The following is a 12,635-nucleotide window of genomic DNA, read 5'->3' as shown; positions in this document are numbered from 1 at the left end:
TAAATGCATGAATGGTAAAAGCATGTTTTTTTTTAATGTTCGGATAAGGTAAGTATAGGTATAGGGGTCTATGTTTTGGGGTACTGAGGTATATGTTTTGGGGTGTTTGGGTATTTTAAGGGTTCAGATAGAGTTTTGGGTTATGGGGTACAGGGGTAGTTTTAGCGTTTAGGGATAGGTATGGGTTTTGGGGTACAGGCGTATTTTTAGGGTTCAGGGCTAGGTTTGGGTTTTGGGGTATAGGGGTATTTTTAGGGTTCAGGGGTAGTTTGGGGTTTTGGGGTACAGGGGTAATTTAAGGGTTCAGGGCTAGGTTTGGGTTTTGGGGTACAGGGGTATTTTTAGGGTTCAGGGCTAGGTTTGGGTTTTGGGGTACAGGGGTATTTTAGGGTTCAGGGGTAGGTTTGGGTTTTGGGGTACAGGGTTATTTTTATGGTTCAGGGCTAGGTTTGGGTTTTGAGGTACAGGGGTATTTTAAGGGTTCAGGGGTAGGTTTGGGTTTTGGGGTATAGGGGTATTTTAGGGTTCAGGGGTAGGTTTGGTTTTTGGGGTACAGGGGTATTTTTAGGATTTAGGTATAGGTTTGGGTTTTGGGGTACAGGGTATATTTATAGGGTTAAGATGGGTTAGTGTTTAAGGGTGTTGGGGTATCTTAAGGAGTAAAGGTGGGTTTAGATTATGGGGTGCAAGGGTATTTAAAGGGATCAGGGTGAACACCCGGAGCTGGAATGTACAGAACCTGGGAAGAAAAAACAATGAAATATTTGACACAATGCGCGACCCGCACCCGCCCACACTCCCAGCACACGATATGAGACATGGCATGAAGGGCGGAATGTATAAACAACAGTTGATGGACAGAATGCAGAACAATGTCATACATTCACCCCAATACAGAGATGTGGGCCTAAATCCATAATTTTTGTTGCACTCCACACCACCTCAGACTTGACCCTGTGCCTCATGGGAACATTCCAGGCGGAACTGCCAAGCCATGTCTCTCCTGGACCGGACGCAAGCATCCTAGGACCAATTTCTGGCTAGCAGCTATCTTCAGCCACAATAGCTTGACTCCAGTGGTGTGGAGAGCATGGGACTCACGTCTGAGCATACCCATCCAACTCGGGGTGACAAATGCAAAATCAACAGTTGAGGGACAGAATGCAGAACAATTTCATACATTCACCCCAGTACAGAGATCTGGGCCTAAATCCATCGTTTTTTTGCACTCCACACCACCCCAGTTCAGACATGGCCATTTGCAAATCAGCCTTGACCCTGTGCCTCATGGGAACAGTCCAGCCCGAAGGGGGGAACGTACCACACGCCCCCAGCATTTGTCATGCCCCCCCAGCACAAGCCCACAGCACAACGCAGACACGCCCACAAGGGACTCCTTGCTGGCACGGTTCTTTTACTTTTTAAATGTATATGGTGGGCGTCTGCATAGCCTATGTCCTTCTGCTGCAACTGCCCTTTCCAAAGCTGTATTGGGTGTTGTGATTGGTGCTGTGGTTCCTGAGATTACCCGCCTCAAAGGTTTTTGGCTCTCTCTTTATTATATTAGTATGGATAATATCGATACAAGAAAAAACACCTTTTAACATTCACCATTGCAAGGGAAGTGGCATCATTTGGTATATCTACCACTTTAACATTTTAGTTTCTAGATTTGTGGGACCCACAAGCAGTGCTCACTGGACGCCCCCTAATCAGGAGACGCTAACTGGATTTGACTGAGTTGACTCTTAACATCTGTCATATGGAAAACTTCAAGTGCAAATTGGTCTTGCACTCTACCAATCTTTTACAGAGTTACCAAACTATTGTGCATAAGTACGCCATAGAACTTTCCAAAGCATTGTTGCGGAAGAGTAGTCTTTCCATCATACCAAATTTTGACCTATGTTATTTAACTGATTTTATCTACATTTATCAGAAGGTCCGTATTCTCCCTTTCGACCAATATCGCTGGCACAAAAAGCTCTAAATATATCATATATCATATACAATTAGCATTCTCATTATTAGCAGCTAGAAACAAATTGCACTATTGATTGCACCCAATAAAATCCACCACTGCAGAGCTTGGAATTCTCCTGGTGCAGTGACATCCTCTTATAATAGATTTTGAGAAATAAACTGTGGATGTTAGAATTTATCATATCAAAAAAAGCACTGTCTGGAAAATTACCAAAGTTTAATATGGTATGCCAACTTTATTAAACCCAGTACTAAGGGTGGTGGTGATATATTCATATAAGTAGCCCTTCCCACTCCTAAGCAAACAGGGATTTCCACAAGGGTCAGAATGGCCAGACAGCTCAAAGTTAAGGCTTACACATCAAAACATTTGCAGCGGGAAAGTTCCCCAAACCCTCTTTTCCAATCATATTTAAATGCCAAATTTTTATAGCAATATTGCTTGCTAAATGTCCAGCAAAATGCACCATTCGTCAGTAATATATCAAAGATTTTGGAGGGAGAGGACTAGCCACCTTACAACATAATCATTAAATCATTTGAGCATTGCCTGGGTTCCTGGTACAACTGTTTCCTTTGAAAAACCCACATGCAATCAATTTGTAGTCATGGTCACTGGATATTATTATTCTTGAAATGCTCTAAGTACCAGCAAAATTCTCCCCACCCATACTGAAAATAAAAGGGAGTTATTCATGCATAATAGATATATTATCATATTAACTAGCAAGTTTATCCTTTGTAGCATATCAAAGCAAATATGTTGAGTTGTGGTTCAGATGTTGCTCACCATTTAGACTCACACAGAAATGTTGCTCACTTCTGGCCGAAGGTTGGAGACCCCTGCTCTAGGGCAGTAGTTAATAACATTAAAAATCACTGAATAAACTAGATACACCATGGGTGCTTATTGCTATGTTGTCAACAAATGAGTAGAAATTTTAATAAATGGTTGATCAAGATAAGGACTCTACTACTACATCTCTCTGCCAGAATTCATTATATTACTAACAATACACTTCCGTTCTCTTTTTATTTCAGCAGTTACCAATTTATGTTCTAGATTCTTCAAAACAAAAGCTCAAATTGATAATTTGAACTTGTAGAATACAGGTACCAGAACTTTCTGGGAAATTAATATATAATGACAGACACCTGATCTAGGCAATATTCAGAGGATTTAGCACATTTTGTGGGACTTTTAGAAGCATTTAAACGATCTAAAATACACCTTTTATTGCACTAAAGTGATTTCTCTTTACTGTAAGGCTCTGTAGGATTAGAGAAGCTACACATAAGAGTTGTTGTAGACAGGTTCAGGAAGGTTAATCAGTTTGAACATTTAATTACTTTCAATAAGGAGTTTTCACTGTTGTTATGAGATGAAGACATCGTTGCATTTACAAGAAAAGTCAAACTTGCCAGACCATTTTTAGAAAACGCTATATGCAGCTCTGAATATCACTTTCATCCCGTATTACAATCCTGCCAAAAATGACAGACCAGGACTGATATTTAATTCAAAGTAACTATGAAAATATTGTGTTTCTGCGATTACTGCTGCAGATCATCAACTCTGGACCACTGATACCTCAGATGTAAGCATGGGCGAATTTTGCGAATCTCGCGTTCGCGAATTTTGCGGATTTGCGAACTCGCAATCCGCAAAATCTGCGCATTCTCGCGAATTTGTGGATTTTTTTTGTGTGTTCGCGCGGGTTTCTGCCAGTTCGCGAGTGTTTTGTACAATTTCGCAAACGCGAACTTACCGGTCGGGTCGCAAGTTTTGCGAACTTGTTGTTTCTACGTGTCCAGCCTGTTTGGGACACTCTTCTTCATCACTGCCACTTTCTGTCACCACTGCCACTCTCTGACTACTCATGCCACCCTCTGGCCCACCCATGCCACCCTCTGTTTCATCACAGCACCCTCTGGTTGTCCAGTGTACATTATTGTGGCAAAGCAAAGCACACCTTCCCTGCCTCAAGTGACCTGAATTAATTTGGGGCTGATTAATGTGTCACAGAATATTTTTTTAGCTGGCACCTGCTTCCTTAGTGCTTCCTGATTAGTGATCTTTTGCACTTGCTAAGTGCTTTCATTGTTGCAAAATTAGTTACAACACCTGCCCTGCCCCAACTGACAATAATGAATTAGGGGGTGATTAATGTGTCACTGGATTTGAACTTCCAGCCTGGCTCCTGCTTGTCTGCCTTAGCTGTAATTCAGGACCTTTGTGTAACTATTCTGAGGGTCAGAGCAGGGTCACATAATAGTTGCAAGTAGGCAACTGAACTCTGGAGGGGGCCCTCAGGAAGCACTACAGGAAATGGCTACTAATGATGAGCTTGAACTTTTGAACCTGGTAAGTAGTTTCAGTTTTGCTAAGATCGTATTTCTGCAGTTTAGCGCTTATTCGCGGGGCGCGAAGTTGAACTGGGAAGCCGCGAACTCACGCGAACAGTGCGAGCAAGCCATAAAATCCGCTGCTCGCGGATTTGCGGATTTTGCGGGAGATTCGCGAATCTCGCGGATTGCGAATTTACCGAAAATCCGCAAAATCCGCGAGCGTAACGGATTTTCCGCCCATGCTTACTCAGAAGGCGTGCAGTTTTATTCATGTTGAATATTATTGTTTTGGTCATTAATACCAGAATATTTACCTGCCACTGTAGGAGACGAGATACATTTTGATCTGATTTTGATGATGTTCCGGATAGGCATGAAATATATTATTCACCAACATTTATTTATGTATGGCAATGGACGTGGGTCAAATAATGATAAGTCCTATCTTCCTTCCAGCAAAAATCACTATGACACATTATCTAAACAGTAACTCAGCTTACATGTTTGCTTCTATTTAAACATGCAGGCAAGCATTGCAATACAATGTGTAACCCCCAGCACACTTACCAATTGATTATTTGTTTTTGAAGTACTTATTGCTTATTTGCCTGTCTATGTGGTGGGGTCCTTACCTCATTTCACTACCAGGGATCATAATCAGATACTAGAAGAGCATCCGGAGGACATAGCATCTAACAGCTTGGCACTTTGAAAGATACAACCACAATTGGTGTTCTCATGAGAATTAAAAAAAGTGCTTGAGTAGGCTTGGTGCTACATAGTGCAAACCATTTAAGAGCAAGGCAGATAAGTTTAAGTGAAACACAGCAACAAACCACATTTTATTGTATAGTTTTAAGGACCTGTTACAAAAACTACTGTCCAAAGGAGAATAGTTTACAGATTAAACAATTAACAGCATTTAACCGTTATGCAAACAAAAGGAAACAAGGATTCCTTGAGGAATAATGTTTCTATTATAAAACAGTCAAACTATCCAACATTGGGTAGCAAACAAACACGTACACATACAATGTTCAGCATATAGCCATATAGATATTTCAGCAGCTACAAAGTATTTGGAGTTTAGAAGGGAGGTTTATAAGTGAGGTTGTTTGGTCAACTTTAGGCAAATGTAGTGCTCTTTCTGTAGCTGTGAAGGCAAAAATGAAAGAATGACTAGTTAGTTTCATAAAAATCTACTCACCATTTTGGACGGTCCCAATACCAACACAGTCTTCATCGTTTTTATAGTTGTTAGGCTCGCCAACACCAAATAGCTTAACATTCATTTTAGATCCATCAGTAAACATGAAATTCCCTTCCTTTTAAAAATAATAACAAATGAATGTGATGAATAAACCACAAGTCTTAGATTAACATAGTATCAGTTCAAATGCATTAGCTTAGAAAAGAAAATGCTACTGGAACCTAGCTATACCTGCCTGGACCCGAGAGTGTGAAACACGTGCTGGGTTGCATGTGTTAATGTTCAGGGGAGACTTGGCCTGGCAATACATGCTGGACCATTCTCATTAGAGGAGGGTCAAGAATGATTGTTATGGGTGGGTCAAACTGAGTTGGCATGGTAAGCGAAAAAGACTGGGTTGGGGTGTGGCCTGAGTGATAACCGGTGGCTGAGATTAATTCAAACAATCCATCTATCATCTTGTTTTGTATGAAGGGTACATACACAGTTACAGATGTTGGCAATATATGCTCAGCAAAGAAAATAGCAGAGCCATTTAAACGCATCAAGTGCAGTGAAACTTTATTCACAATGTTTCCATCGCAAAAAAGTCACACATTAAAATTGATGAAAACATAATGCATTAGAGCTAAAACAGTGTATCCAAAGTTTTATACATATATATTCATATGTTCAAAGTTAAAAGCTCTCAATCAAATCTAGCCAACAAGAACCTAAAGGATGTATCCGAAAGCAGCAAAATCAGTAAGCATGTAAACTCATCACAAAGATTAACAGGACAAAGGAATCACATCAAAACATATAATACCAAAGAAATAATGATGGACCGCATTAAAATGTCCTAATTTAGTTAACTCATACCTGATTTCATAGACCAACTGGGCCTACAAAATACCCTTATCAAGCCAATTCAGTTATTTTCTACGGAGCACGGCTGCTCAAAGAAAAGATGTCGGGCATATTATCAAGGGGGTTTATAAAATAAAATAATCTCCCATTGCCTAACTGTTGCTAACACCAGTTAGCGACAGCTAGTAGGAGATAGCGACCATCTTGGGCCCCGCTTTGCATGTCAGTGGTATTTATCACTAATGACATGCAAAGTGGGCGTGCCAAGATGTTAGCGACTGGAAACAGTTGCTAACATCGCTATCTCCTATTACCAACTTTTGGAGATATTCGCGCTAGGCGCGATTATCTCCAAACGCTAACACCTGTCCCTGAGCAATTCTTAGCCATGTTATCCAATGTTAGGTGGATAACATGGCTAAGAGCATTAGCTCGGTAATGCATGAATATTGCTGACGTTTCAGCGATATTCATGCATTTCGGCCGATTTTTATCGCTTAGGAGATAAACCTTGATAATAGCAAGGTTCCTAAGCGATAAAAATCGCCGCAGCTCGGCGATAAAAATATTGCCGCTAAGCCAACATAGCGATAGTTATCGCTAGTTGTTGGTAATATGCCCCGTCATTATTTAATACCCTGCGGGTTCAAAGAGGCATTGTAAAAAGTGTAAGTCATTCTTACTGTGCAGTTCACCCCTACTGTGTAAGAAAGGAACTAAAATCTGGTGCCTCTGCTGCTTATAAAACTGGCAAAGGAACAGAATATGCTTGATAGATTGATGGGAGACTCCATCACATGGACAACATGAAAGTGTAAATTAGGTCAGAAAGTAGAGATGGAAAATATATCAGAAATGTTTGACACTGGCTAGCAGCCACTCACCTGAAATGAGTCATGTGCACCGATCCAGTAAGATGCCCCGTTATTAGGTTTACCCATCAAAGTATACACAAAATCATTTTCCTCATTGGAATGTATAGAGGCTAGGTGAGAATTGATGGCAAGGCATGCTGTCTTAAATAGAAAATAAACAATGTTTTATTATTGTATTACTTTGTTTCTTGTTAGTTTTATTGAGTATGAGCCAGGCCCCAGATAATGTAACAATGACTTACAAAGATCAGTAAAAATGACAATACTAATGTATCATTTGAAGTATCTATCTATCTAGCTATCTATATATGGATAGATAGATAGATAGATAGATAGATAGATAGATAGATAGATAGATAGATAGATAGATAGATAGATAGATAGATAGATAGATTGATAGATTGATAGATAGATAGACACAATTACTGAACTAAACCTAAAACAATTGTACTATGAAAGTTCAAGTTCAGTACACTGACTATAACTTGAGCCCTATCATGCATTTCTTGTGAGTTTGTATATTACATCACACATACATCACTCTTGACTTGTTAAATAGCATCATTATTAACATTATTGATGATACGATGATACCAATACTGTTTTCATTTAATCTTACCATAATTGCTTTAAAGAACAACATTATTTGCTAATTGTCTCAAAGTTTTGCTGTTGCTGTCACCAATAATAGAAAATTTGTACAGCTATTCATACATATAATATGATTATTAATAAACCATCTGCATAGGAGTAGAGGACGGTCACAGGTCTAAGTCCCATCGGCTGTTATCGTCTTTCTACATTAAGTCATATTGCTGTTTTTTCAATGCAATGTTACTCTCATAATTGAATTGTCTTTGTGAAAATTGGGAGAGGATTAGTTGCACTTTTGAATTTCTTTTCCTCTTCTCTGTTTTCACTTATGTCAAGCTTTCCTCGTGATGTTATCATATTTTCATCATTGATTTCTAGATCTAGATTGCTTGTTGTTGTCCCTTGTCTCAAACCTTCCCTCGTTCGTATTTTATACTTTATCTTCCTTGTTCCGGAGAAGAACAGTTGTTCCCTCTTCTCTGTGTATAGGCTGGTGTCCCGTTTGCGTTGTGCCTTGTTCTTCCTTCCTTGCTTGCCTGCCTGGCCAGTGGGTCTGCGTGTGGGTTGTCTTTCGTAAGTCTATTTCATATTTTCTCCCTTTCCTCTCTCTGTCTTCCTCTTTGTATTTCGTTATTGTTGAGGATGGGTTTTCCATTTTTTTTACTTACACCTTACTTTTACCTTCTTGTCTTCTCCCATCTTTTTCCTCGCTCTGCTTTGCTTGTTCTCTTCCTTGATGTTCTCTCTGTCACTTTGTTTTTCCTTCTAAGCTATCTGTCCTTAGTTCACTGTCATTATATTTTATCACATTTAGTATTTCAGTTGGAAGGAAAAGGGATATATGTAGTATCCTGCATTTATATTGTAAGGTATTTTACCACCCCTGCTCAGCCAGTGCCTGTGCCCTGACTCATTAGAATGTTGGAGTCTGAAGATGTCTCTGAATGTTGGGACTCATAGAGGTGAAGTGACAGTTGGTCATGGGCTGAGCAGCTGATAGGCAGCTCCTGGTGAGGGTCTAATTTAAAACTTAATACCTTGATGTTCTGACATTTACTACTTGTTTTCTTCGTGAATAAAACATCATGAATTACAACCTCCTGTGTGGACCTTCATCACTACAAAGGTTCTTCCAAAGTGTGGCATGTTCTTGTCCCACAAAGCACTGTACTTCTAAATTCCAACATGGAAGATTTATCTCAAGAGGTGTATAAGCTTGATAAACCAGCCCATAGCGTTGCTCATTTCTATTAGCTCTTCTTTCCCTGACCTGTGCAATTTCCTGTCCTAAGCCTGCCATTTGGCAGGGGCACAGGATGTGGGGTCATACGCCTGGAATTCCTTACTGATCTGCTCTTTCTTTGAGTTTAGTTTGATTTACCCAGTCCCTTCTGCAGGACATATCATCCACCTAATCAGAGCAGCCTGGCTAAGCCTGCTAAGGATTACCAGTCAGCAGAGACCGATAGAAGGCTGGATTTTGGCTTACAGAAGAGAACGTTCCATAACTTCTCTTCTAAACAAGCTATGGTAAATTTAACAGTGCCTGCCAGGTTATTGCATTTAACAACACCAATCTTTTTTTAGTTGTTGAATTATATTTGGCTTCCTTTCCTATCAATGGTTATATCAACCTAAAATATTTCAATGTTAGCCTATGGAGCTCAGTATCTACACTGGGAGAAAAATTACTTGGGCAGTTTTTCTTTTAACTGGACATATACAACATTTTTTATAAGGTCTCTGTTTACAGTTGCCTGCCCCCTCTCCCCTAGTACAAATGAGGTAGATTATCTTTAAAACTGCCTTGACCACCAAAGTCGAGTTTGCACACAATTTACTTTTAAAGACAGTCTGCAAATCCTGGTTGACTTTAAAATAACAGCAGGCACTCAGCAGTGCACACATGAAAGTGTGGGAAGTGTTCTGGGCCTCTAAACTTCCATGCCCTATCATATACTAGGGACTCATTTGGGTCTGCAAATATCAATGGTGAAAGGCAGGACTGCTATTAAAAAGACAGCAGGCACACAGCAGTGCAAACATGCAATAAATCTGCTGGGCCTCTAAACCTCCATGTCCCAATATATTCTGGGGCCTCACAGGTAGATTGTACCCCCCTGGCTCTATTATCTACTAGTGAATTAAAGGGTCTGTCATTGCCAATTGTAAGTGTACCCAATTACATGTACCTTTTTACACATAACGCTGACCCTGGGCCTGGTTAGCAAAGCCCAAGTTTCAGTCAGTTGTCACCAGTATCCTTTAGCAAAAAATGGGGGTGAACAGGGCAAAAGGATGAATTTCTAGCAAGGCCTCATTGGGATTATGAAATGTGCTGAAACATTCTGATTCTTTTTACTTACTCTGGAAGATGTCTGTGGAAAATAATAAAGTACCGGGGAATAGGACACAAAATGCAGCTTTCCCCAGTAAATTTCTATTTTTCTGAGGACCTTCACGGTTCAAATTGTAACGGGAGGGATGTTCCCCACCCTCGGAGCTTAACTTGGGACTTTCCTGGAGCGCACACCCTGGGGTTGGAAAAACCCTGCCATTTGCCTGGCCACTCATATTGAGGGCCTTAGTTTTTACTGTTGTTAAATCCCTTTTAATAAAGGGTTTTCCTGTGTTTTATTGCCTTTTGTTCTAGTTGTCACTTTTATTTCAAAGGCTTAAGAGGATCATTTCCTTATGATTGTCTGTCAGAACGATATACATTTATTTTTCATTTTGTAAATGTTTTGCCTCAATAAGTCAATATTGATAGCTAATACTTGGTTTCAATACAGTCTTGATTTTCCTTTGAAGTAACGAAATACACATGTTTTGAGTACTGTTCCAGCAGAACATTTTCTTTAGCTGTGCTCTTTATCTTATTATTTTTTTGCTTAAATGTCTTTAGAAGGACTTTTGTGTATCCTATTTCAGTTCATTTGTTCTTTTCACATTCACTCTGCACATTGAAGTGAATATTTTAGGAACATTATTTTTATTACATATGCTATAATGTAAGAAGGTATTTTATTGCAACTCCTTTAACACCCCAGGGTTTTTCACTTGTTACTACCTACTTTTACTGTGAGTGAGTATCACTACCTAAATTTAACTAACTGTAAATTCATGGTGATTAGACAGAGCGTGCTAAATGCCATTGTTTACTTTTTAAGACAAGGCTGATATTGCGCAACTACGGTAGTGATATATATGAGCACACACGTCTGCAAAACTGTCAGTGTGTACACGTGAGGCTACCACCTTGAGCAGCCAGGTATCTGCAAACAAGTAGGTAGTCGCAGATGAGACACGGTCCAGGAAGTTAGCAATATGGGGATTAACATGCGTCCTGAATGTGAAAATAGCCCTGACATTCCACATGCACATCTTATGGCACATTAAGATTTATCATTTTCCTAGCTGAGCTCATAATCGGATTCAAGGGATTTGTTCCTCCTACAGGACCAAATTAATTACTCTCTAGTTGTGGGAGAGAAGGCCTGCCTACAAAATAGAGGAATTAGCACTGCTTATCACACCTCATAGAAATGGAAAGGGTGGGGAGGAAACCTGCATCTCTTAAGTACCTTGTCACACTGAAAATTGGATGGAACTGCACAAGCTGAGTGTAACAACACAGAGGGGTCAGACCTTTGGCACCATAAAGTGAGAGGCTTGTTTTTGAGGTTTTGGAAATAAGAGATCAGCCAGCTGTATCAACAAGGAACAGAGCTGAGACTTTCAGGGGAGCACTTTCCACAGACAACTTGAAATCACCATAATTGATTGCCCCAGAATGCTTAGTGGGAGGGTTGGCCCAAAGGTGGAGTGATTATATGGTATCCAGGGTTTGCCAGAGATGCCTGGCCTCTAGAATGTGAGCAACTCTCACTAAGGTTGTCTAGAGAAGACTCTTTGTTGTTAGTGAGATATGGCGATTCATTGGATGGCCCTTTTTCTCTGTCTCCAGTAGGGACAGACAAGGACCTTTTCCGTGACAGTTACCTCAATGTTTGTGAGGTATAGGGGAGGGGGAGGGAAGGGAGGGTTTGTTGTAATGTTTTATTAGATGTTGAAATGCACCTGCCTGGTGTCTGTTTAACCATATCTCTGCACAAAGCTGTCACTGCTACTTCTACCTCAGATCCGATGGCTGATACTGACCCTGCACACCCTTCCAGGCAACTCTGAGAATTATCATGTATTGTCTGTGGAATCCTAGATAAGATCAACCATGGATCAGTGCTTCAACAGGCTAAAGGATTACAAGCTGACATTCCCCTTCTACAGGAGATGCACCTCCTGGGGTCCAAGGACCCCTGTTTGGCTATATTTGGGAACACACAAATATTTTGTTCCGAGTTTGTCAGGGGATCACCAGGTCCACCTGTCCTTATCCGCCGCAGGGTCTCCTTTAGATCCATCAGAACATGGGTGGACACTCAGGGCAGATATGTATTTGTAGCAGGTACATAATATGGAGTATGCCTGTTCATTGGCAGTGTCTATGCCCCCCCACCACTTGGGCAAAACTTTATGGACCACATCCTTTGCCTGTGGGGTGAATGCCCATACAGTCTGGCTGTAATTGGAAGTGATTGAAAGGATGTCATGTCCCCGGAGGTGGATAGATGGGGCACAGAGAGACTGAGATCTCTTTTAGCTGCACTGGGTTGGGTGGATGCTTGTAGAGCCTATCATCCCACTGATGCTGACTACATAATATTATTCTATGGTCCATGGTTCCCACGTAGACCGCCTGGTGGTGCCTGCTGACC

At 40.6% G+C, this 12,635-nt stretch overlaps 1 protein-coding gene across 2 annotated transcripts in view; it reads right to left on the bottom strand.

Moving 5' to 3' along the window:
• LOC147734871 (C-type lectin lectoxin-Enh4-like) overlaps positions 1-12,635 on the bottom strand; it is a 129,056-nt gene that overhangs the window by 43,914 nt on the left and 72,507 nt on the right. For both annotated transcript variants that reach the window (XM_086953657.1, XM_086953656.1), the window contains exons 4-5: positions 7,276-7,407; positions 5,540-5,657 (exon numbers count right to left, since the gene is read on the bottom strand). In XM_086953657.1, the coding sequence (XP_086809783.1) occupies positions 5,540-5,657; positions 7,276-7,407 (250 nt within the window). The remainder of the gene's footprint in view (positions 1-5,539; positions 5,658-7,275; positions 7,408-12,635) is intronic.

Source organism: Lissotriton vulgaris, chromosome 1_2 (assembly GCF_964263255.1).
Source record: "Lissotriton vulgaris chromosome 1_2, aLisVul1.2, whole genome shotgun sequence".
Classification (NCBI taxonomy): Eukaryota; Metazoa; Chordata; class Amphibia; order Caudata; family Salamandridae; genus Lissotriton; species Lissotriton vulgaris.
The sequence above is the reverse complement of the archived record's forward strand: the minus strand, read 5'-3'. Positions and strand labels throughout refer to the sequence as shown.